The following is a 21,702-nucleotide window of genomic DNA, read 5'->3' as shown; positions in this document are numbered from 1 at the left end:
CTTTCTTCTGTTTAACACACAAAAAAAGAGATATTTTGAAAAATGATGAAAACCTGTAACCATTGACTTCCATAATGTTTGTTTTTCTTACTATGGAAGTCAACTGTTACAGGTTTTCAGCTCTCTTCAAAATATAGCTAATCTATGTTCATTAGAAGAAAGAAACTCAAAGGTTTAGAATCATCTGAGAGTTAAGTGATTAGTTATATAACTATATAGTCTTTCTTTTATTTTAAACACTGTTAGCTAAAATACATAACCATAAATTACAAAAGTAACTATTATATTTTCATCAATAAACATTGACACTCTTTTTCTCGCACTTTTCCACACACAATACCAGTAAATGTGGGTTTCCAGGTGTGAACAACAAATAAAGCAATTACCATCAATGTGTGTTTGACAAGATAAAATGTGTATATGACCACATACTCTATCCGCCGGTATACGACTTTAAACGAAGAAATTACCGTCATAAATTTGCAAAATGTGTCCCTGAGGCTGAGGGGTAAACGCTCGACTAGCTGGCGTTAAACCGATATATCCTGATTTGTGTACGCAGTGCTCGTCACAAGATTGCTCCGCCCACATTACACGTTTCCATAGCAACATTCAACCAAAGACTAAAAAGAGAGTAAAAACATGCAGAAAATGTCCGCAATGAACAGAAAAGTAATTCAAAACCTCGCCGAGACTTTATGCAAACAAGTCAAACATTGTAAGTATCTACTTGCGTTTGAGATAACAGCTGTTGGTTCGTTAATAACCTGCAGCATTATAAAGTTATAGTAAATAACGTACCTTGCGTGGTAATTTGACGAAGCTGTGGTCATATTGTAGTTAATAAAACAGAGACGGAGTGTCTGATAAAGTTGTTCAACAGTCTGCTGGGAGAGCAGACAGAGAGAAAGGCGAATCATGGAGTGGACCGGGCTAAATTCAGAAATATACTGCACAACACTTTCGGGATGACCGACGATATGATGACTGACCGAGGTAACGTTTCTGATGTCAATGAGAACAATGACCAACGAAACAATCACAATTGCAGTAACCTTATATAGTATGTAAGTTATTGTCTATTAAATTATACTCTGTCCGGCCACTTTATTGGGTCGTCTATATTGCAAGTAATATTTTCGGGTTTAAAGGGATAATTCACCCACAAAAAATGAACATTTAGGCTGCACACTATTTATTCACACTCTGGTTCTTAACTTTTATGAGTTTCTTTCCCATGTTTGGATAAAAATTTAGTTTTTAAAGTAATGTTTTATATATTTAATCTTTAAAAAAAAAAAAAAGAAAGAAACAGCAATGCAAAAAAAGTATAGCACATACTTTCACATTACTTTCCTTAGAGCATAGGTATCAAACTCAATTCCTGGAGGGCCACAGCTCTGCACAGTTTTGCTCCAACCCTAATTAAACACAGCTGATCCAACTGATCAAGGTGTTTAAGACTACTTGTAGTGACGTATCCCTTTTTACCTTTGTACCACCTCTTTGGCTTTAGAATTGCTTTAAATCTTTATGGCACAGATTTAGGAAGGTGCTGAAAATATTCCATATTTTGGTCCATATTAACAAAAGAACCTGTAGATTTCATATCCATGATGCAAATCTCCCATTCCAGTGCTCTGTTGAACGGAGATCTGGTGACTGTGGAGCCGTTTGAGTGAACATGTTCAAGAAACCAGTTTGTGCTTTGTAACATGTACATACATTATATATTTTAGGGAGGCCATGCAAACTGTAGCCTCATTTTCTAGTTTTTAGCAGACATAGTTGCACTGTTGTGCTCTTTTTCTGCTGCTGTAGCTCATCTGCTTCAAAGTTTGATGTGTTGTGTGTTCAGAAATGCAGACCTGGGGCCTGTACCAGATTAGCCAATTAAGTTTCAGTTTAGTTTGCACCAGTTCTGGATTTTATGTACCATGAAGGTAGCTCAGCTTAGCTGCTTCATAATAGCTAAGCAATAAAGAGAGATTAAAGTCAAGCGGTCTTCATTTTAACTTTAATGTTTGGTGCAAACTAAACTGAAACTTCATGGTACAGGCCCCTGTTTGGTAACAAGTGTTTATTTGAGTTAACATTGCCTTTAAATCAAATCAAACCACTGTGGTCATTCTCTTCTAGTGATATTCAACATTTTTGCCACTCACTTTATATTTTTAGGCCCATAGTCTGTAAACCCAGAACATAGCTGTCCATGAAAATCCCATATTCTATCACTTATATCATGATGCTAATGCGCAGTTTGCTTAATTTTATGTCATCATGACCATATTACCTTACAGGGATAGTTCACCCAAAAATAAAACAACCAATTTATTCCTAACTTGTTTAAGTCTATTTCTTACATTGAACAGAAAAAAAATAGAAGTAAGATTAAAAGTAAGTTTGGGTGAACTGTTATTCTTTAAAGCATTAAGTTGAATCCATGTGATTGGCTAATTATTAGTTATTAACATTAACAAGCAGATTAAAAAGCACACCTAATAAAGTGGCCAGTGAGTCAGGAAGATATCACTCACTACACTTTTAATCTCTTCTGCATTCAGTTTGCCGTGTCATTGACAAGGACAATGATGGCTACTTAAGCATTAAAGAGTGGGTTGAAGCTCTGTCTGTCTTTCTAAGAGGCACACTGGATGAAAAAATTAAATGTGAGCTCTTTACATTATAATCTAATACATGTTTTATACATTGCGCTATTTGATATATAATATACAATAGACTGTTTTGAGGTGTATGACCTGAACGGGGATGGATACATCTCACGGGAGGAGATGTTTCAGATGCTGAAAGACAGCCTCATCAGGCAGCCTACCGAAGAGGATCCCGATGAGGGGATTAAGGATATTGTGGAGATTGCCTTGAAGAAAATGGTACGCGTGTCACAACATTTATCTGAAATATTATGGGGTTTTGTTTTATTTTCTTCATCTGTAAAATGCTTTGGCCCAATCTATATTGTACAACACACTGTAGATATAAATATAAATTGAATATGGAATATTTCTCCATTTTTGAAGGGTCAGTTCACCCCATAATTAAATTTCAGCCAAGATTTACTCAGTCAAGTTTTTCCAAATACAAAATCTATTTGGTCCCCATTGAGTACAATTGTATTTTCCCCATAGAAATCAGGAGGATCTAAGAGTTTTTTGGTTGTTATTGTTGAGTGAACTGCCCCTTTATCACACTGCCAATATTTTTCCCCTATCAGGATTATGACCATGATGGGAGAGTTTCTTATGCAGATTTTGAGAAGACGGTCATGGATGAAAACCTTTTACTAGAAGCTTTTGGAAACTGCCTTCCTGATGCAAAGGTAAAACTTACAAGCAACTATGTGTGCATGTAATATTTTTAAGGACATGCTCTCATAAATAATCTTTTCATTCATCTGGCAGAGCGTACTAGCATTTGAGCAACAGGCATTTCAGAAACAACACGAACACTGGAAAGAATGACTGGATTTTGTGGGATAAAAACAAATTTTCAAACAATATTTGTGGCTGAAAATAAATAAATAATAAAAACTGTGTTCATTGTATGACCCTGATTGTTTTCTTAAATTCTTCTTCGTGGTTTTGGAGTAGCTAGCTTTACTTGAACAGGTTGAACCTCTGGAACAGACACAGCCTATAAAAAAAGAAAATGCAAGAAAATTCAATATATTATGAAATGCAGCACATAATATACATAATAGTTCATCCCAAAATGAACTTTCAGATACTATACACCCACTCTGGTGTTGTTCTAATGACTTACACATCTCTTCGTAATTTAAAAAAAAAAAGCTTATGATTTTTATTTAAAAATATATATTTTATTTACATATCATCTGAATTCTTGGAATATACATGAATTGATTCTGTGATACTTTTTCATTCTGTGTTATATGAATGAATAAAAGCAGGACAGTTTTGAAAATGCCTCCTTTTGTGGTCCAAAACACATAGACGGACATTACAGGGGATAGTTCACCCAAAAAAATCTTGTAATAATTCATTTATTCTTTACTTGTTCCAGATTAGTTTGAGTCTGTTTTGTAGCACACAAAAAAATTGAAGAGTGGTGGAAAGCGGCAACCATTGACTTAGTTAATATTTGTTTATGTGAATGTCAAAGGTTACACATTTCCAACATTCTTCAAAATATTTTCTTTCATGTTCAACAGAACTTGTTTATAACGAGTTTATAACAATTATGGGGATTAATTAATTAATAAGAGGGGAGTAAATTATAGCCGAATTTAAATTTTTGGGTTTACAATCCCAATATTAATGAAATTAATAAAAAAAAACTAACCTTGGTCATGGTGTTACGGATCAAATTGGCGGTAACATTTAACGAAGGATCTTCCATGTCCAGCTTGGGCAGCACTGGTAATTTTGGACCAATCAGAACTCCCGTTTTATCTGCTTCGTTCAAAAAGAATGTTTGTTCATCTAGTTTCCTTTTTCTGCTTTCTAAATGCGTAGTCCTTGGCATAAATCTAATAGATGGAGTGGAAATCTTCTGCCTTTGACTCAAATCTCCGTCTTTAACACCTGAAGAAGACGACGAACACTGCTTTGAGGTTTTTTGTACGGGAGGGATGAAATTATGCAGAGAGCCCATCTTATCCTCTGTCGTATCATTGATCCACTGTAATTGTGATGGCTGAGTGAAATTATTTTGAAGTCTAGAAGAAATATCTGCTGTTGGAGGCAAAGGCAACAGAGGAAATCCCATATAGTCAGAATTTACACTCTGCCTTCTGGTTTCTTCTGGGTTTTTCTGCATTTTAGGAGCTTCAGCTGTTTGTGTGTCTGTGCTTGATGATGACTCTGTGTTTACTTCATCTTGCTGATCGTATAGTTTTGCTAAAACAAAATAAGCATATGAGAGTTATTAGATTTTCTACACATGCAATTTATTTTGAGACAATACAAATGCATTAGCATACCTGCATTTTGACTTGCCCAATTAACATATCTCCTCCTGTCCTGTAATTTCTGCTTGGTTTCCTCCACTGTTTCATACTCGGGAGCATAGCAGACATGCAGCTGGCCCCCGAAGAAGCTCTTTTCATCTGTGTGCCTTTTAGCTGCCCTGTAAAAAATATATATACAGTTTAAGTCAGAATTATTAGCCCCCCTGTTAATTTTTTTGCACAATTTCTGTTTAACAGAGAGATGTTTTTCAACACATTTCTAAACATAATAGTTTTAATAACTCATTTCTAATAACTGATTTATTTTATCTTTGCCATGATGACAGTAGATAATATTTTGATAAATATTTTTCAAGTAAACTAAATAAATGGTAAAGTTTATTTAACTGAATATAATCAGTTAATCGGGGGGGGGGGGGGGGGGGGGGGGGGGCAATAACAGGTCACCGGAAGTTTATCAGCATGGGAAAAACACTAGCTCGGCATATACCCTGTTGAGAAAGCTTGCGCTGCGGGTTACCATGACGATACTCGTTGTGTTTACTTCAGATGCTACTATGCTGCGCCTGGGGAAATACACTGAAGTCTCAATGTGATTTTGTTTCTCGTGATAATTCAGGCACTTTTAATCTGGTCCCGTAACTATTATTAACGAGAAAGGCCTGATGTGAAAATATAAAACCAACTTTACCTCAATATATAGCACTGATTCACACTGAGCATGGTTTATTCAGCCTGTTCTTACCGTGCACTCGTCAGCTTCTGGAACTGAATTAAGTAAACCTCAGTGAACTCCTCAGCTGGGTATTCATCCAGTGGCCTGTACTCCTCAATCACTCCATACAGAGCAAACAGCTGCACCAGCTCAGCCATCACCCCAATAGCGGGCACTCCTTGAACCAGTAAATACCGAGACTCCAGGTTGATGGTGTACACCTGAAATAGGTGATTCAGCCATTATTTTAATAAGCAGAGACTCAATTCCATTGAGAGAGACCTTACATACAGCATGACTGCTTACATTGAAGCTGCACAGTACGTTAAGATAAAGACATTTCTAGAATAAACCGACCTTAACAGCTTTCAGGCGTCTTCCTTCTCTGTATTTTGGTCGAGTTTGGGCAACATGTTGCTGCTCATGATGTTTATACACTTTTTGTGTGTCCCACACAGAAGTGCTACCGACCGAACCGTCCATTACTGGTGACTGTGAAGTCAGCGACGGAAAACAACAGACTTTCAAAATAAAAGTCTCAATAAAAAAAAGTCTGTTTTCATTCACTCATTTTCCTTCGGCTTACAGTCCCTTTATTCATCAGGGGTCGCCACAGCGGAATGATCCGCCAACTTATCCAGCGTATGTTTTACACAGCGGATGCCCTTCCAGCTGCAACCCAGTACTGGCAAACATCCTACACACTCAATTTCACACTTATACACTAAGGACAATTTAGTTACCGGAGCACCTGGAGAAAACCCTCGCCAACACGGGGAGAACATGTGGACAGAAAAAAAAGTCGAAATGATTTACACTTAGAAACAAGGATAGTTTTGTGAGATAGAATTTCGCTATTATTATTATTATTATTATTATTATTATTATTATTATTATTGGCAGTTCATTCCGCTGTGGCGACCCCGGATTAATAAAGGGACTAATCCGAAACGAAATTCAATGAATGAATGAAATATTATTATTATTATTATTATTATTATTATTATTATTATTATTATACTCCTTGTCGGAAACAAGCATTTTTCTTTTTACCCTTATTTCACTTATTTGACAATTCTGTTATTATTTAGCCTACTAGCTTGTTGACTTGTTCCAAACCTATTTGACTTTCTTCTGCTGAATAAAAATAAATAATAAAAATAGAAATAAATAAAAAATAAATAAACAAAGAACTGAAAAAAGCAGGAAACTGGAAACCATTAACATATTATGATTTTCAGCATTTTTCAAAATATCTTCCCTTGTGTTCAACTGAATAAAGAAACTTGGAAAGTTTTGAAACCAGATTAATATAAATACATATTTAAATGTAGGTACATTTTTCTGTTTTTAGGTGAACTGTCGCTTTAACGTTTGTTTTTAATAAACTATATGCACAGCTAGTGTTATTCAGCCACTGATAAACTTCCAGTGAAAGCTTAATGTAACTATTTTTATTTCATAGAGTTCCCTTTACAGCATCGATGTTGTAATGTAATTACAATACATTCGATTAAATAGACTTAATAATTTAGTCAGTTGTTCAAGCGTAAAACCAGATGAAAGACCATATAACCGATAGCGCCAACAAATACAAATACTTGAAAATACCGGGGTAAAATCAATTGTCATATTTTAAAGACATGGCAGGGGAAAATGTAATTTACTGCAGAGCTTTATCTATCAGGCAGTGAAGAAATCAGACCTTAAACGTGGTGATTTTATAATGGAGAGACAGATCACAGGAAGCGCTGAGGCTGTCTGGCTGAAATTAAAAGTCCGTCTGCATATAGCCCAAACCTTTTTTTTTTTTAATTAAACAGTAAATTGCCTACTAATACACAGAAATTATTGTAGCTAAATGATCATAACTGTAGTTTGTTGTAAGTAAAACCCGGCTACTCAGATAATGACCAATCAGCAGCAAGGACTGGAAATATCCGTTTGATAAAATAGTATTATCATAGGCTACTATTTCATAATATATGACAACAGATTCTTGACAGAAAGGACCACGAGGTTCCTCTTTTCCCCATCATTCTGTGATACAGGCTTTGAGCAGCATCCCTTCAGAAGTATGTCTGAGGACGTGGTTTATTCAGAGGTCGTGTTTGTGAAGAAGAAACAGGCGGACAAAGATGATGAAGATGATCCAGATCAGTGCGGTGAGTTTTCAGAAAGAAACGTGATTGTGTATTATTACAAAACTTATTTTGTTTGTGTGTGTGGCAAATGTTTATGATGCAATAAAGCGACAGAGAGCTGAAAACACCATAGAAATCATCAATGAATTTGTAATGCTTTAAAATGGTGAGGATAATTTTTAATGGTAATACAATGCTTGCACTCGTATTTTTGCCAAAAATCAATAAATCCTAATGCAATCTGTTCCAAATACATTGGGAACTATTAAGATGTACTGTTTTAATGGTCCAAATATGATGGTTTGTAATTTTTTTATGCGTTTTGAAGCAGAAGCCATTATAACCTGTGTGAAGATTTCTATTTTTTTCCCGGGACAGTCAATGAGAAGCAGATTTAACACTTGTTTTAGTCAGATTCAACACTTAGTTCTACTGCAAACTTGTTGACAGAAAGATATTTGAGTTTAGCATCAGGCAGATATATATTAACTCGTTAATCAGTTTAACAACAATACTTAAAGGTTGTCGATATTAAACTGCAAGCAGACTAATTGATGTAGTATGATGTTGTACTGTATAGTACAAAAACCTTGTACTAAACTTTAATAAAGTGCATTTTTCTAAAATATTTTATAAACTTATTTCTTTATATAATGTTTCTCATTTATTATATTATTTCAAACTACTAATACGGCAATAAAAGTCACTTTACTAAAATGTTGAGGTAAATTTTCCACATCAAAAGTCAACAGAGCAGAGATCAAGGTCCCATAATGCAATTTACAATCGTAAATAGATGGAAAAGACTTGTGAATTAACATATATTTTTAGTCAGAATTATTTAAGTCAGAATATTTAAGTCAGAATAATTAGCCTCCCCTGATTTTTCCCCCCAATTTCTGTTTAACGGAGAGATTTTTACAACACATTTCTCACAATAGTTTAAATAACTGATTTATTTTATCTTTGATATGATGACATTAAATAATATTTGACTAGATATTTTTCAAGACACTTCTATACAGCTAAAAGTGACATTTAAAGGTTTAACTAGGTTAATCAGGTTAACTAGGCAAGTTAGGGTAATTAGGCAAGTTATTGTATAAAGATGGTTTGTTTTGTAAACTATCGAAAAACTATCATTTTTGATCATTTTTGGCTGATAATTTTGACCTTAAAATGAATAAAAATAAACAAATAAATAAAATAATAATAATAAAGACAAATAAGACTTTCTCCAGAAGACAAAATATTATCAGACATACTGTGAAAATGTATTTGCTCTGTTAAATATAATTTGGGAAATATTTTATAAAGAAAAAAAAATTCAAAGGGGGGCTAATGATTCTGACTTCAACTGTATGTAGGGTAGTATACACTTTTTGATGTACCTTTTGACATCCTCTTTACTGCTGATTGGCAGCAAGTAAATAAGCATAAATTAGTGTATGAATTAAACAAATGGTTACTGTAAATAAAAAGGCTATTGTTTACTTGTGTGGTGGAATGGGCACCAGGGTGAGTATTTCCAGTTCAAAGGTATTTAATTTAGATTTTTGGCTGAAGAACAGTTATTTACTCATCTATTTAAAAAGAGCATAATGTTTTTAATTTTTTAATTCCCCTAATATTTTAGCCAAAATACCATCTACAAGACTTTGCAAAGGTCTGTAAGGGTTAAATAAACGCAAGGCCTTTCAAATTATATGTTCATGCCCTATTGATATCTTTATCTAATATATATTTTGGCGGAAATAACAAGTTTGAGCACATATTCCTGTGAGAAGTCACAGCACTGACTGCGGGCACGCGCGAGCGATATGGCGAAGTAGAAAGCGCGTCTGTGAGGAAGAAACTAGCGGAAAATTCGGGGGAGCTGGATGTCTGAAACACATAAATAAATACCTTGATCCAGCTTGGACAGAAGAATGTGTCCGTATGCCTGAGATTTTCACCATTGCAATGGCTTCTCTGTCATCGGTCTGCCATTACGGGAAGCGCCACCTGGTGGCGGCTGGGTGGACTGTAGCTGTCCGTCAGCGTTAAAGACGGATTAATTAACTCAGATCTTTTGTAAATTTAGATAAATCTCGATACTTGGCGCCAGGGTATGTATCGCGGCCGTAAATAACATGATAAATTGGAATATATTTTGTCCCACCCCTAATCCACAACGAAACAAACTAAAACGAAAGTCACTCAGTGATTTCACGCACTCTTGGGGGCCTAAGCAGCCGCTTAGTTCGCTTATGCCTTGGGCCGGCTCTGAGTATGATTCACGCTAAAGCAGTGAGATTTTTTGCTAAATTGGGAAATTCAAGAGTAAAATTGAATGAAATATGGCTTTAATAGAGTGGCTAGGGTGGTTAGCACTGTAGGTTGCTGGTTCGAGTCCCTGGTAGGTTAAAAGTTCTCCCCATGTTCACGTGGGTTTCCTCTAGATGCTCCAGTTTCCCCCACAGTCCAAAGACATGCTGTATAGGTGAATTGGATGAACTAAATTGGCCATCGCGTGTGTGTTATTGAGAGTGTGTATGGATGTTTCCCAGTACTGGGTTGCGGCTGGAAGGGCATCCGCTGTGTAAAAATGCTGGAATAGTTGGCGGTTCATTCGGCCTTAAATAAAGCACTAAGCTGAAGGAAAATTAATGACTGGCTTTAATAAATGTATTTATTGCTGTTTTACTTAATTGTAATGTAATAGCCTTTCATTAAAAGTAAAAATTAAATATAAATAAATCTCTACTAAAACATTTTCATGGTCTTTTTACACGTTTATATATATAATTATAAGTATGCATACTACAAAAAAAACCTACTTTCACAGGCCTAAAATAGTTAATGTGGCCTTTAGACATATTTCGCAAATATAAAAGACGTGTGAGAATTTCACAGTGGTGTGTTTGCATTTGCATGAACGTGATGTGATGAAGGATGAGGTTTCAATAGATGACAGAAAGGGAAGTTGCGTACAAAAAAAAAGTACATTTATTTGATAGTCAAAATTCAGAAGGGACTGGATATTTCGTAAAAAATGTGGAAAATATATCTCTCTTTTAAAATTCTCTATTTCTGGAAAACCCTTAAAGACCAGCTGTAAAGCAAATTAAACAATAAATTAATCTAATTAAAAGTTGACAAATTGTGAAAGTCAGGGCAGGATGTCTTATGAAATCACGGTAACATCAGGACAATGAAAGTCTAATGACAACATGCCACATTTACAAAACTATTCAAACACACAGAAAGATTAAACAAGCGTCAACTTAAATGCTTCAATAATCAGATGCATGTAAAAGTTTAACATATGGATGAAATAATGTTCCATCATAATCCAGCATTTAATTAACATAATTACCTGTACTTATTAAATATGTAAATTAATAAGTAATCATACACATTTATTACTGTATTGATTATTAAAAACATGTTGCTGACAAATGGTTAAAACCTAGTGGATTGAATGATAGTGGTAAAACATTAAGATTTATAATGGTATTTAATTAATATCCATAAATATAATATTTTAATGTCATCAAATGATTATTTTACTAAACAGGCCTTGTTATATAATATGATGAATGACATTATAAAGTGTCTTCTAGAACAGTAGTTTCCTAAGTGGGGGGTCGCGGGGCAATAACAGGAGGTTGCTTGGTGAGTTCCAAAAGTCTAATTAATTTAAACTATTATTCATTCATTTTCTTTTCAGCTTAATCCCTTTATTAATCTTGGGACGCCACAGCGGAATGAACCGCCAACTTATCCAGCATATGTTTTACGCAGCAGATGCCCTTCCAGCTGCAACCCATCTCAGGGAAACATTCATACACACCCATTCACACTCATACACTATGGACAATTTAGCCTACCCAATTCACCTGTACTGCATGTCTTTGGACTGTGAGTGAAACCAGAATCACAGGGCTGTTGCTGGACGCTGCTGTTGCAATGGAACGTTCTATTGAGTGCCTCTTGGTCATTCTAAGCTCTTTAGCTTGACTGAGCTGTTGGCGAACGAGTTGTTGTCAGATCATGTAGTGTGTGACCCCCATCTTGTGGATCATTTACACAGTGTGAACACCACAGCGATTAAAATACACAAAATCAAGTCATGTAGTGTGAACGGCACAGCAATCTGCCAATGTTTGAAGTCATGTAGTGTGAACTAGGCTTTAATCGTTTTATTTATTTATTTTTTTACAAATGTAAGTGGATTGAACGTGAACCCCCCCCCCCCCCCCCCCCCCCAGAAACCTAATAAAAAACCTCAAGAATAGCGTAGTTTCTTTATATAAGTAGTTTAAACAAGCCGCAGAAATTGTTTTGAATGCAGGACCAATTCTAATATATCAATTTATGAAAATAAAAATCCAAAGCTGTTTTACACTTGTTTTGAGCTGTATACATCTTTAAAACCGGTGTGTTTGAATATATTTAAAAGACTCTCTCATATTAATACTTGTAGGTTTGCAGAAGAGCAGCTCATGTTGTGATGGTGTTCGCCTGGTACTGATGGCTCTGTGTGTGATCTTCACCGCTGGACTGATCGCGCTCAGCTTCTTGTGTATTAAGACATTTATATACTTTTTCTTTCAGGTTTATTAACTTTATATACGGGCACAAATTAATATTGGATTAGACTAAGTATGTTTCTTTCATCATGCAGGCTATATGCAGGCTACATCTAATCATAACTTGAAGAAAAAGCTTCAAGATCTTCAGGAGGTCCACAGTGCACTGCAGGAGAACTTCACAGGTAAACGCTCTTAAATTAAATATAAAAAAAGAAAAGAAATTTCACCTTAATTTCAAACAAAAAGCGAGCTATTTTCTGTGAATGTACAAGACTTCTGTTTTTTGGTCAAATATTTGCACTCTCCAGAAGGTCTACTATTTAGATTATAATGTGATGATTATGATGATAATAGCAAACCATTCTGAATGAACAATGGAAGTAAATAGCTGTTTCCATCCAAAAATGTGCGAATAAAGCAGCGTTTCCATATCAACAAATATCAACAGTAAAAACTGAACTTACTGCGGTAGGAGAAGCTGCATCAATCTTTTCTTTATCTAATAAATGACTTGTGCCTCAGAAGGCAATCCTGATACATAGTGAACGCACGGTGGCGTTTGAAGGTGTCAACGCTCTTGATTCTGGAGGTCATTAATAACATTTAAATGGTAAGGCATTTTAGAATGACCAAAACAACAGTTCAGATGTTTTACAGTGTGTTCAGCCTGCTGGTTTGTCCATTTACACACATTTTGATCATCACATGATCTCTCATAACAAAATCACATGACCTTTTTTAATGCGCATACTGAAATTTGTGCGGTAAAAGTTTCCATCGTAGTTTATGCGCATCTTTTCTTATCAAATAAAAGTTTATCCTACTCAGTTATGCGCATACGTTTTTTATGCGCATTTTCAAAATTTATGCGCATCTTGGCGTTTCCATTAACCGTTTAATGCGCATATGCAAAATCTGCATAAAAACAGGTGGACGGTAACGGTAACTAATGACAAGAAGACTCGCACATTAATGCTTTTTCCTCGTTAAAGAGTCAAAACAAATGTAGATTTAAATAAAATGGATTAAATTATCTGTAACATTCACAGGCTTCAGTAAAATTCATTAATTCATTATTATTATTAATCATTTAATAAATTTTGGCCCCTTTCACAATCCATATTTCAGACACACAACAAAATCCAATAAGATCGAAATTGTTAACCTCCACCAGTCGTATTATGACTTTAAGCAGTTCAATGTTTTCTATATTGTGTGGCATTTAAAGTCTAAAATTAAGTGTAAAAATTGCTAACTTTATTTTGTCAGCACACATATTACTATTCTTTAGGTGAACATGTCATCTGTGCAAGTTGATCCACTAGACAAAATAAAAAATTTGCTTTGGTGATCTTCAATCAGTCTAATCATTTGCAGTTCTTCTGTTGACGTCAGTTTGACTGCTTCACCAACAGTATTAACCACGTACCCACGATCATTTAGGCCCAATCCCAATTCTACCCCTTTCCCTTAGGGAAGGGTAGGGATATCCCAATTATCTTTAGCTTGAAGGCATAGGGCTAAGGGGAAGGGCTAGATAGCCCTTGAAACTGAGATTTTTCAGGACCACACTCGAAACCAAGGGGTAAGAAAATTTCCCAGAATACACCACACGGATATAAGGAAGTAAGATCTACATTAGTATTTTTTTGTAATTATTGCGAATTTTTACAACAAACAAGCTTATGTTTTAATATATTCATAATGGCGTTCATGGTTTACTGTAATGTTAAAAAAAAAAAAAAAAAAAAAAAAAAAAAAAACACTTAAATAAAAATTGCTATCTATAATCCATAATAATGAATCCTGTATAGCGATGACACTCGAATACCCTGTCAGAAAAGTCTAGTGGCTGGGAATGAGCTTTTTACAGTGTCTCCTATAATGCTAATGTTGTTTTGGTGTGTTAACATAGATGAATATGGCCAGAGTGTAAACACACAGTACAGTTACGATCTTAAAGTCACATTATATCGTTATGATAACATGATATCGTTGCCTTCAGTGATTTCCTGAAGATAAAAAGCAAAAAATAAAGCAACTGGAATAACTACAGCAGTCACGATCATCGATCTCATATGAAGCAAGAGATCACGATGACATACAATGACATGTGCAGGTTTTGTAGTGCTGTCCCATTTCTTAGGGGTAAATTTTGAAGCCCTTCCCCTGCTTCAAGGGCTAATGGTAAGGGGTACAAAAATAGAATTGAGCCTTAGACTTCTGAGCCCGATTACCTTCCATAATGACGCGGTTACAACCTTGCAAGAAAACGTATGTTTTATTTTATCATGAATCTCTTTCATCTCTTTTAAATGGGATTTTCAGCAGTTCTTGAACACGTGTATAACAGGGAACAAAATCTATCCCGGGCTCTGAATAACAGTGGTAAGTGAAAATCATAAAATCACAATATCCATCAATATAAAACAGTCAAGAAACTAATATCCCATCTCAAATCCTATAAACCTGCAGCTAAATGTCCAGAGGATTGGGAATATCATGCAGGAAAATGTTACTACTTCTCTGCAAACCCACTGGATTGGTTCAAAAGTCGAGATGCCTGTATTTCAGACGGCGGTCATCTGGTGATCATAAACAACAGAGACGAACAGGTTTGTGTGTATATTCAGACAAAATTGTTAATTATCTGCCTCACATCTCGTTAATTAATATGATTTTACATTGAAATAAAGCAGTTTTGTCAAAAATGTTATATTTCTGAAGAAACCTATCTGCATTCAAGTGTAATGTAATGTGTATTTATATAGCGCATTTATCGTGTATGGTCATACACCTAAAGTGCTTTACAATCAAGGGGGGGCTCTCCACACCACCTCCAGCGTGTAGCATCCACTTGGATGATGCGACAGCAGGACACAGGACAACGGCGCCAGTGTGGAGTGGAGCTTATAACAGCTATAGGTGGAGTGGAGAGACAGTGATAGAGCAAATTCAGTGGATGGGGATGATTGGGAGGCCATGATGGGTGGTGAAAATTTGGCCAGATCACAGAGGTTACACCCCTACTCTTTACGAGAAGTGTCATGGGATTTTTAATGACCACAGAGAGTCAAAACCTCAATTTAACATCTCACACGAAAGACGGCGCTCACTGACCGTATAGCGTCCTCTTCACTATATTGGGGCATTAGGACTCACACAGACCGAGATGAGCGCTGCCTGCTGGCCTCACTAACACCACTTCCAACAGCAACCTAGTTTTCTCGTGTGGTCACCCATCCAGGTACTGACCAGGCTCAGCCCTGCTTAGCTTCAGGGAGTAACCAGTCTTGGGCTGCAGGGTGATATGGCAAGTCTAAGTGTATGATTCCCGCTTCAGTGCGAGAGGTCCCGGGTTCAGATCCCGGATGAGCCCCCACCCACACCAGACCCCTCACCAGCCCTTCTTTTTCTTCTTGTCCCTCTTGTTTCTGTTATTGCACTGCGTTATAAAGGAAAAACCCTGTCCGACTGTGTATTTTTGTTGTTGCCTGTTTCTGTGTGCACGTTATCCGTCCGTCATTCATAGCTTATATCATTCCATTTCTCATTTACGTTGTTTACGAGGCTCGGACGAAGTGGACAGGTAAGCTGGTCACGTGACATGCATCTTGCAACACGTAGGACTACTCTTGTGCATAGTACACAAGTTAGGGGCGAGCGCCACCCCTTTAACTTTTTGGATAGATAGATAGGTAGTCAGGACTCGGAAGACTCTTCGAGTGTTTGTTATTTTGTTTCATATATTTAGTTAGCTAGAAGCTTCTGGGGAGTTAGATATTGTTTGGGTTTCGTTCTTTTCATTTCTTCAGCGCCGCCCACGTCCCTTCTGCCAGCTCTCGTTTTTTTTCCCGTCTTTGTATTTGTCCCAGTGTTGTATATATTGTAAATATATATTTTTGCCTTATTTTCTTTATTTTTGATTATTTCATTGTTTTTGTTCACTTTGGGTATTATTTTGGTATCTACTTTGGTTGTCTTTTGCACTTCATTCACTGTTTGTATGAATTTATTTAAAAAAAAAAAACGCACATAAAATGTCAATCCCCATTTCCCCAAGACCAACATCAGAGGTTTGTAACTAATAAAACACGAGGCTAGAATTAAAAGCTTTTTTGCTTAAAATCAGACGCGTTTATTTTGATATAGAATGTGGTCATATTCCTAGCACAAAATATTCTGAGGGCCGTCAAATTAATGAAAAATAATCAAAAATGCTTGCGGAGAAGGGGTTAATAAATACTATAGAATGTGGTGTAAATAACAAGCCTACCATTCATCCTTTAAGGAGTTCCTGACGAGCAAAACAAACAAATATAAAGACTCGTTCTGGATTGGGCTGACAGACAAATCTACTGAGGGTCAATGGCTGTGGGTGGACAACACGAAGCTGAATACAGATATACGGTATTTGAAAAAGTTTTCACTCAAATGCTATAATTCTATAAAACACACTATATTGATGATGTTGAAAAGATGGTGACAATGAAACATTCACTTTCAGTTACTGGAATGGACAGGAACCAGATAACTGGAAGGGAAATTACAAAGAGTACCATGATGAAGGAGAAGACTGTGCTCGCATTGCACACAACACCTGGGGCATTAACAGCTGGTTTGATGTATTCTGCACCGTTGCATTCAGAAGAATATGTGAAACCAGATCCCCCAGATAAGCATAGTGGGCACAGAAAGCAATGCGTCAAATATAAATGTATGCTTATGTCAAGGGAACTTCACCACAAATGCTTTAGAATCCCATGATGCTTTAGTTTTGACTTTCACCAATGTTTTGTGCTGCTTGCAAGTTGTGAAGCAATAAAGTCACACATTTGAATCTCTGTATTGACATGATTGGATTTTTTAGTTCTAAATTGTCCAAATTTGACTAAAGTTGTCCGTTGTATTTAATCTAATGTCTGTCACTGATGTTAAAAGTGTCCAGGCTGGGTCAGTTGACATTTCTTTGTGGAGTTTGCATGTTCTCAGTGTTCGCGTGGGTTTCCTCCGGGTGCTCTGGTTTCCCCCACAGTCCAAAAACATACGCTATAGGTGAATTGAATGATCTAAATTGGCTGTAATGTATGAGTGTGTATGATTTTTTTTTTTTTTATCCATAAAAACAAACAATAGGAATGCTCCAATCAGGATTTTTGCAGCCGATACGGAGTATCGATTCTGATGCTTCAAGCTTTATAATGCATAAAGCACATCTAAGTATGATACTTTAGTGGAGATCTCTTGTGGAGATTTTAACCATTTCAAGAGTTCACACTTGTGCTTGGTATTAATAGCAGGTTTGGCATGCTGTCCCAGGAGAGAACCCCAAGCTCGGAGATAATTGAGCCCAAGGCTCCCACCTGGTCTATAAGCATTTAAAGGGGGTCCGAGATTAGGTAGGTCTCCAGAGCTCCCCTTATAAAAGGGAGAAAAAGGAGGAGATGGGGTGGAAGGAGGGCTTCTTCCAAAACAAAGATGAGGCAGTAGGCTAAAATCAGACTATTTAATGTAAATTGGGATCAGTCTGATTGGATTATTGCTGATTACGGATAAGAAACCAGTCATGCTCAATCATATCACGTGCTCCTCTCGAAATTAGTTTGTGAAACTACACTTAGGTGTGAACATGTCATGGTCAGAATATAACAGAACATAATAGTAAGAAAATTTACTAACAATGCAATTTGGAAACATTGCAAATGATGAAAGAAGAATTCAGCGTCTCAATCAAGAGAAAGTTTGGCACACGTGCATGTTTGATGCATGAGAAGTTAAAATGCACACCTATAAATACTTTACTTACTAAAAGGAAATAGGCTTATAAACTACTGTTTATTGCAATGATTAAATTACAAGAAGTTATATGATTAAATATTTATGTTAAAAAATATAATTTTAAAGTTTTTTTTAATTCATTTAATATTTCCAGGCAGGGTTTAGTGAACTTAAAGGAATTGAGAGTTCTGTGTTTTTGACAATATTTTATGTAAAAAGGCCTAAATACATGCAGTAGCTGCGGTGTTTAACCCAAGTGCGCACGTACATCTTCCTCTGCTTATAAATGCATAAATAAACATTTGCGGTCCGTTCATGAGATCGGCCAGATGAGCGAGTAACAATCGAGTCATCAAATGTGATTATCGTCCGATACCGATCTCCAGCCGATTGATCATAGCATCCCGAAACAACAACATCCATAATTTCTGGAATATTAAAGATTGAAGACTTGAATTAGTTTCTTAGTGTTTTTTTTCTCTCCATAAAACAAACAATGATATCAATAATTTCAGAAAAATAAAGATTGAAGGCTTAAATTAGTTTCGTAGTGTTTTTATCCATAAAACAAACAATAATTTCAGAAAAATAAAGATTGAAGGCTTGAATTAGTTTCGTAGTGTTTTTATCATCCATAAAAAAACAAAAACATCCATAATTTCAGGAACATTCATTCAATACATACTAACATGGTTTGCGATGAAGAACAGCAAATGTCAAAATAGTGTTTTTTTGGAATGATGCTGCCAATGTCTTTAATGTATCGATAGAATACATAATGTGGTGACTTACAATAATCCCACTGGTGTTTAATGAGTGATCAGCTTCCACTACTGGAGGAGTTCAAGCATCCTGGACATCCGGGAGAAACTTTGAAAAAATGAAAGATGTCGGGGAACAAGACATATTGGTATCTAGAGCCAGTAATATATAACAGAATGAACGACAACGGACACAATAACAAACCGCTTGCTTTCCAGAACAACTTCAGAGGACGTGCTCTGTTTTGTGGTCTTAAAACTGATTGTAGTCAGAGTCGCTGTCTGAATCGGTGTCAGCGGTTGTTTGCTCTGTCTCCATATGAAGCTCTCTGACTGTGAGGATGCGGGATAACATGCTGTCCAGAGCCTCGTCGCTCAGAGCACTGATGGAGAACCACGTAGGGCTGCTGGGAACACAGGAGCGCTCGGGGCTAAGGTAAAACTTGGTCGCGTGATGCCTAATGCCTGGCGAGCTGCAGGAATAAAAATTATACATAAATAAACAAATATAACAGTTTGATGACAACGTTAGGTAAGTTCAGTCAAAACAGAAATGAATAACTAATGACATTATTAAAATAGTTTTAAAATGATCTGACTAATTGCTGAAAATGTATTTACCCAAATTGATGTAATTAGACTCAATACTGCTTAACCCATCTATCTATCTATCCATCCATCCATCCATCCATCTAAATGCACAGACAACAGAGATGACATTTTTAATACTTTTTAAATGCCACGATTAAAGAGAAAACTGAAGTGATTGCGTTTGGGAACAGAGATGAGGTTCTCAAGGTGAATGGGTACGTTGGCTCTAAGGGTCGAAAAAAAAAAATAAGGTCAAGAATCTTGGTGTGACTCTGGAGTCAGATATGAGCAGTAACTAAATCAGCATACTATCATCTCAAAAACATTGCAAGAATTAGATGCTTTGTTTAAAGGGAGGACTTAAAGAAACTTGTTCATGCTTTTATCAGCAGCAGAGTGGATTACTGTAACGGCCTCCTCACTGGCCTTCCCAAAAAGACAGCTGCAGCACATACAGAACTCTGCTGCCAGGATTCTGACCAGAACCAGACAATCAGAGCACATCACACATGTCCTCAGGTCTTTACACTGGCTCCCAGTTACATGCAGAATAGATTTTAGTATTATTGTCTATAAATTACTAAATGGCCTAGGACCTGAATACAATACAGATATTCTCACTGAATGCAAACCTAACAGATCCCTCAGATCATTAGGATCAAGTAAAGTAGAAATTCCAAGAGTTCTTTCAAAGCAGGGTGAATCGCCCTTCAGCTCCTGTGGCCCCTCGCTGCTGGAATCAGCTTCCAGAAATGATCAGATGTGCTCCAACATTAGGCACATTCAAATCAAGACTGAAAACACATCTGTTTAGCTGTGCCTTTACTGAATGAGCACTGTGCTACGTCCGACAGATCACATTATTGTCTTTCTTTTCTTTTTCATTCTATTAAAATCTGTTTTTAAACACATTTGTTTTTATCTGTTTTAATCACTTTTATTTTCTTAAACTAGTTTCTTTTATTTCTGTTTATGTAAAGCACTTTGAATTACCATTGTGCATGAAATGTGCTATTTAAATAAACTTGCTTTGGTGCCAAATGAGGCCTTTTAGTTCCAGTTAGTTTCAGATAAAAGTAAAAACTTAAACAGAAATACTGCACACAAAAAAAAAACAGTAAAAGTCAAAACTAGCAGAGTCAAACAATTAATCACATCCAAAATAAAAGTCAGTATTAGATTAGTATATATTAGCCATATAGATTAGTATTTTAACTCAAATGGTTTGTAGTAATCGGTTTCCTCAAATGGTCTGAGTTGCCTTAACTTATTAGGTTTTACAGTAGTCAGTTTGTTTGAGTTCTTTTCGTTTATTGGGATTTACTGTGCTCAAATTGCTTTGTTTACTCAAATGGATTAAGCTCACAGTACTCATCAGTATTAAATTCTGAAGGATTACAGAATGATTACATTTATTTTCAGTATTTAAGGCAAGTATACTGTAAATTACTATAATTAAATGACCAATAAATTAATAACAATCCCTTACTTTAGTTTTGTCAAAGGAGAAGTCATTTAATGACACAAACAACAACCAATTAATTACAGTGATGACAACCAAGAATCATTTAAAATAAAAAAAGCTTCCAACATACCATTTGGAGAGATAAAATTCGTAAAGCCTGACGGGACAATGGAGAGGATTATCTGAATTCTGCCCTATCTTCAGCACCCTTTGCCTTTCATCGTCCTTCTTTCTTTTCTTTACAGGGACGCCATCTATTATTAAGAAAAATGATTAGCTGTTACATAATTAACAACAGCTTATTAAAGTATGACTGATTACTGACCATCACTTGTGTCTTCTTTTGGTGGGTAGAAACGCAGAAAGGACACTTTACTATTGGCTGGCCCACGAGTGTAACGTTTGACGTGAGCGAAAGAGAGGAGACGGTGCTGCTCCACGGTCCTGTAGTTGAAGTACTTTGTGAAGAAATAGATTAAAGTGTTAAGCAGAACGCCGGGTGAAAAGGCCCCGAGCTGCTTACAGTTCCACAGATACTCCTCTTCCACACGAGAGTGAACATAACCTGGAAAAAATAAAATAAACGCTGATGTTTGCAGAGTGACAGCCAAACAAGCAACTCATTTATGAGGCTCTGTTTCATAAACATGCATTTTTAGTGACCTCAGGACAGACTAGTGGACTATTTTTAAGAAATTCCTTCATAAAGTCTACATGAAATCA

The 21,702-nt window shown here is 36.1% G+C and overlaps 4 protein-coding genes across 5 annotated transcripts in view; 2 read left to right on the top strand and 2 right to left on the bottom strand.

Annotated features, from left to right (window-relative positions):
• Nucleotides 1–254: 254 nt before the first annotated feature.
• clxn (calaxin) lies at nucleotides 255–3,492 on the top strand. 2 transcript variants are annotated; one of them, XM_056480251.1, is made up of 6 exons: nucleotides 255–718; nucleotides 841–996; nucleotides 2,565–2,669; nucleotides 2,740–2,891; nucleotides 3,233–3,337; nucleotides 3,420–3,492. In XM_056480251.1, the coding sequence occupies exons 1-6, from the start codon at nucleotides 643–645 to the stop codon at nucleotides 3,477–3,479; spliced, it is 654 nt and encodes a 217-aa protein (XP_056336226.1). In that variant the 5' UTR covers nucleotides 255–642; the 3' UTR covers nucleotides 3,480–3,492. The 2 variants fall into 2 exon arrangements, with proteins under 2 accessions (XP_056336226.1, XP_056336227.1); XM_056480252.1 differs by lacking the exon at nucleotides 2,565–2,669.
• rbm48 (RNA binding motif protein 48) lies at nucleotides 3,285–6,154 on the bottom strand. The gene is made up of 5 exons (XM_056480250.1): nucleotides 6,021–6,154; nucleotides 5,694–5,884; nucleotides 4,961–5,106; nucleotides 4,321–4,877; nucleotides 3,285–3,651 (listed from the first exon to the last, which is right to left on the bottom strand). The coding sequence occupies exons 1-5, from the start codon at nucleotides 6,144–6,146 to the stop codon at nucleotides 3,580–3,582; spliced, it is 1,092 nt and encodes a 363-aa protein (XP_056336225.1). The 5' UTR covers nucleotides 6,147–6,154; the 3' UTR covers nucleotides 3,285–3,579.
• Nucleotides 6,155–7,663: 1,509 nt separating this feature from the next.
• On the top strand, nucleotides 7,664–17,196 carry illr4 (immune-related, lectin-like receptor 4). Its single transcript, XM_056480028.1, has 7 exons — nucleotides 7,664–7,828; nucleotides 12,276–12,374; nucleotides 12,477–12,566; nucleotides 14,713–14,772; nucleotides 14,860–14,999; nucleotides 16,676–16,794; nucleotides 16,892–17,196. Exons 1-7 carry the CDS (start codon nucleotides 7,741–7,743, stop codon nucleotides 17,061–17,063), a joined length of 768 nt encoding a protein of 255 aa, XP_056336003.1. The 5' UTR covers nucleotides 7,664–7,740; the 3' UTR covers nucleotides 17,064–17,196.
• Nucleotides 17,197–18,770: 1,574 nt separating this feature from the next.
• Nucleotides 18,771–21,702, bottom strand: part of LOC130246437 (zinc finger MYM-type protein 4-like) — a 35,156-nt gene continuing 32,224 nt past the window's right edge. Inside the window, 3 exon segments of the mRNA XM_056479382.1 lie at nucleotides 18,771–19,396; nucleotides 21,110–21,233; nucleotides 21,305–21,544. Coding sequence (XP_056335357.1) covers nucleotides 19,177–19,396; nucleotides 21,110–21,233; nucleotides 21,305–21,544 — 584 coding nt within the window. The 3' untranslated portion in view covers nucleotides 18,771–19,176.

The sequence above is a fragment of the Danio aesculapii genome, chromosome 19, assembly GCF_903798145.1.
Source record: "Danio aesculapii chromosome 19, fDanAes4.1, whole genome shotgun sequence".
NCBI classification, from domain to species: Eukaryota; Metazoa; Chordata; class Actinopteri; order Cypriniformes; family Danionidae; genus Danio; species Danio aesculapii.
Note: the sequence above shows the minus strand (reverse complement) of the source record. Positions and strands in the feature narration are given on the sequence as shown.

What these genes read in the sequence shown, in the direction of transcription:
- illr4 (XM_056480028.1), top strand. Translation starts at nt 7,741, where the DNA reads ATGTCTGAGGACGTGGTTTATTCAGAGGTCGTGTTTGTGAAGAAGAAA. An exon ending in CCGGGCTCTGAATAACAGTG is followed by an intron (nt 14,773 to 14,859) that starts GTAAGTGAAAAT and finishes ATAAACCTGCAG; the next exon opens with CTAAATGTCCAGAGGATTGG. An exon ending in AAGCTGAATACAGATATACG is followed by an intron (nt 16,795 to 16,891) that starts GTATTTGAAAAA and finishes ATTCACTTTCAG; the next exon opens with TTACTGGAATGGACAGGAAC.
- rbm48 (XM_056480250.1), bottom strand. Translation starts at nt 6,146, where the DNA reads ATGGACGGTTCGGTCGGTAGCACTTCTGTGTGGGACACACAAAAAGTG. An exon ending in CAGAAGCTGACGAGTGCACG is followed by an intron (nt 5,107 to 5,693) that starts GTAAGAACAGGC and finishes TATTTTTTACAG; the next exon opens with GGCAGCTAAAAGGCACACAG. An exon ending in TCCGTAACACCATGACCAAG is followed by an intron (nt 3,652 to 4,320) that starts GTTAGTTTTTTT and finishes CTTTTTTTATAG; the next exon opens with GCTGTGTCTGTTCCAGAGGT.
- clxn (XM_056480251.1), top strand. Translation starts at nt 643, where the DNA reads ATGCAGAAAATGTCCGCAATGAACAGAAAAGTAATTCAAAACCTCGCC. An exon ending in CGATATGATGACTGACCGAG is followed by an intron (nt 997 to 2,564) that starts GTAACGTTTCTG and finishes TTCTGCATTCAG; the next exon opens with TTTGCCGTGTCATTGACAAG. An exon ending in ACTGCCTTCCTGATGCAAAG is followed by an intron (nt 3,338 to 3,419) that starts GTAAAACTTACA and finishes TTCATCTGGCAG; the next exon opens with AGCGTACTAGCATTTGAGCA.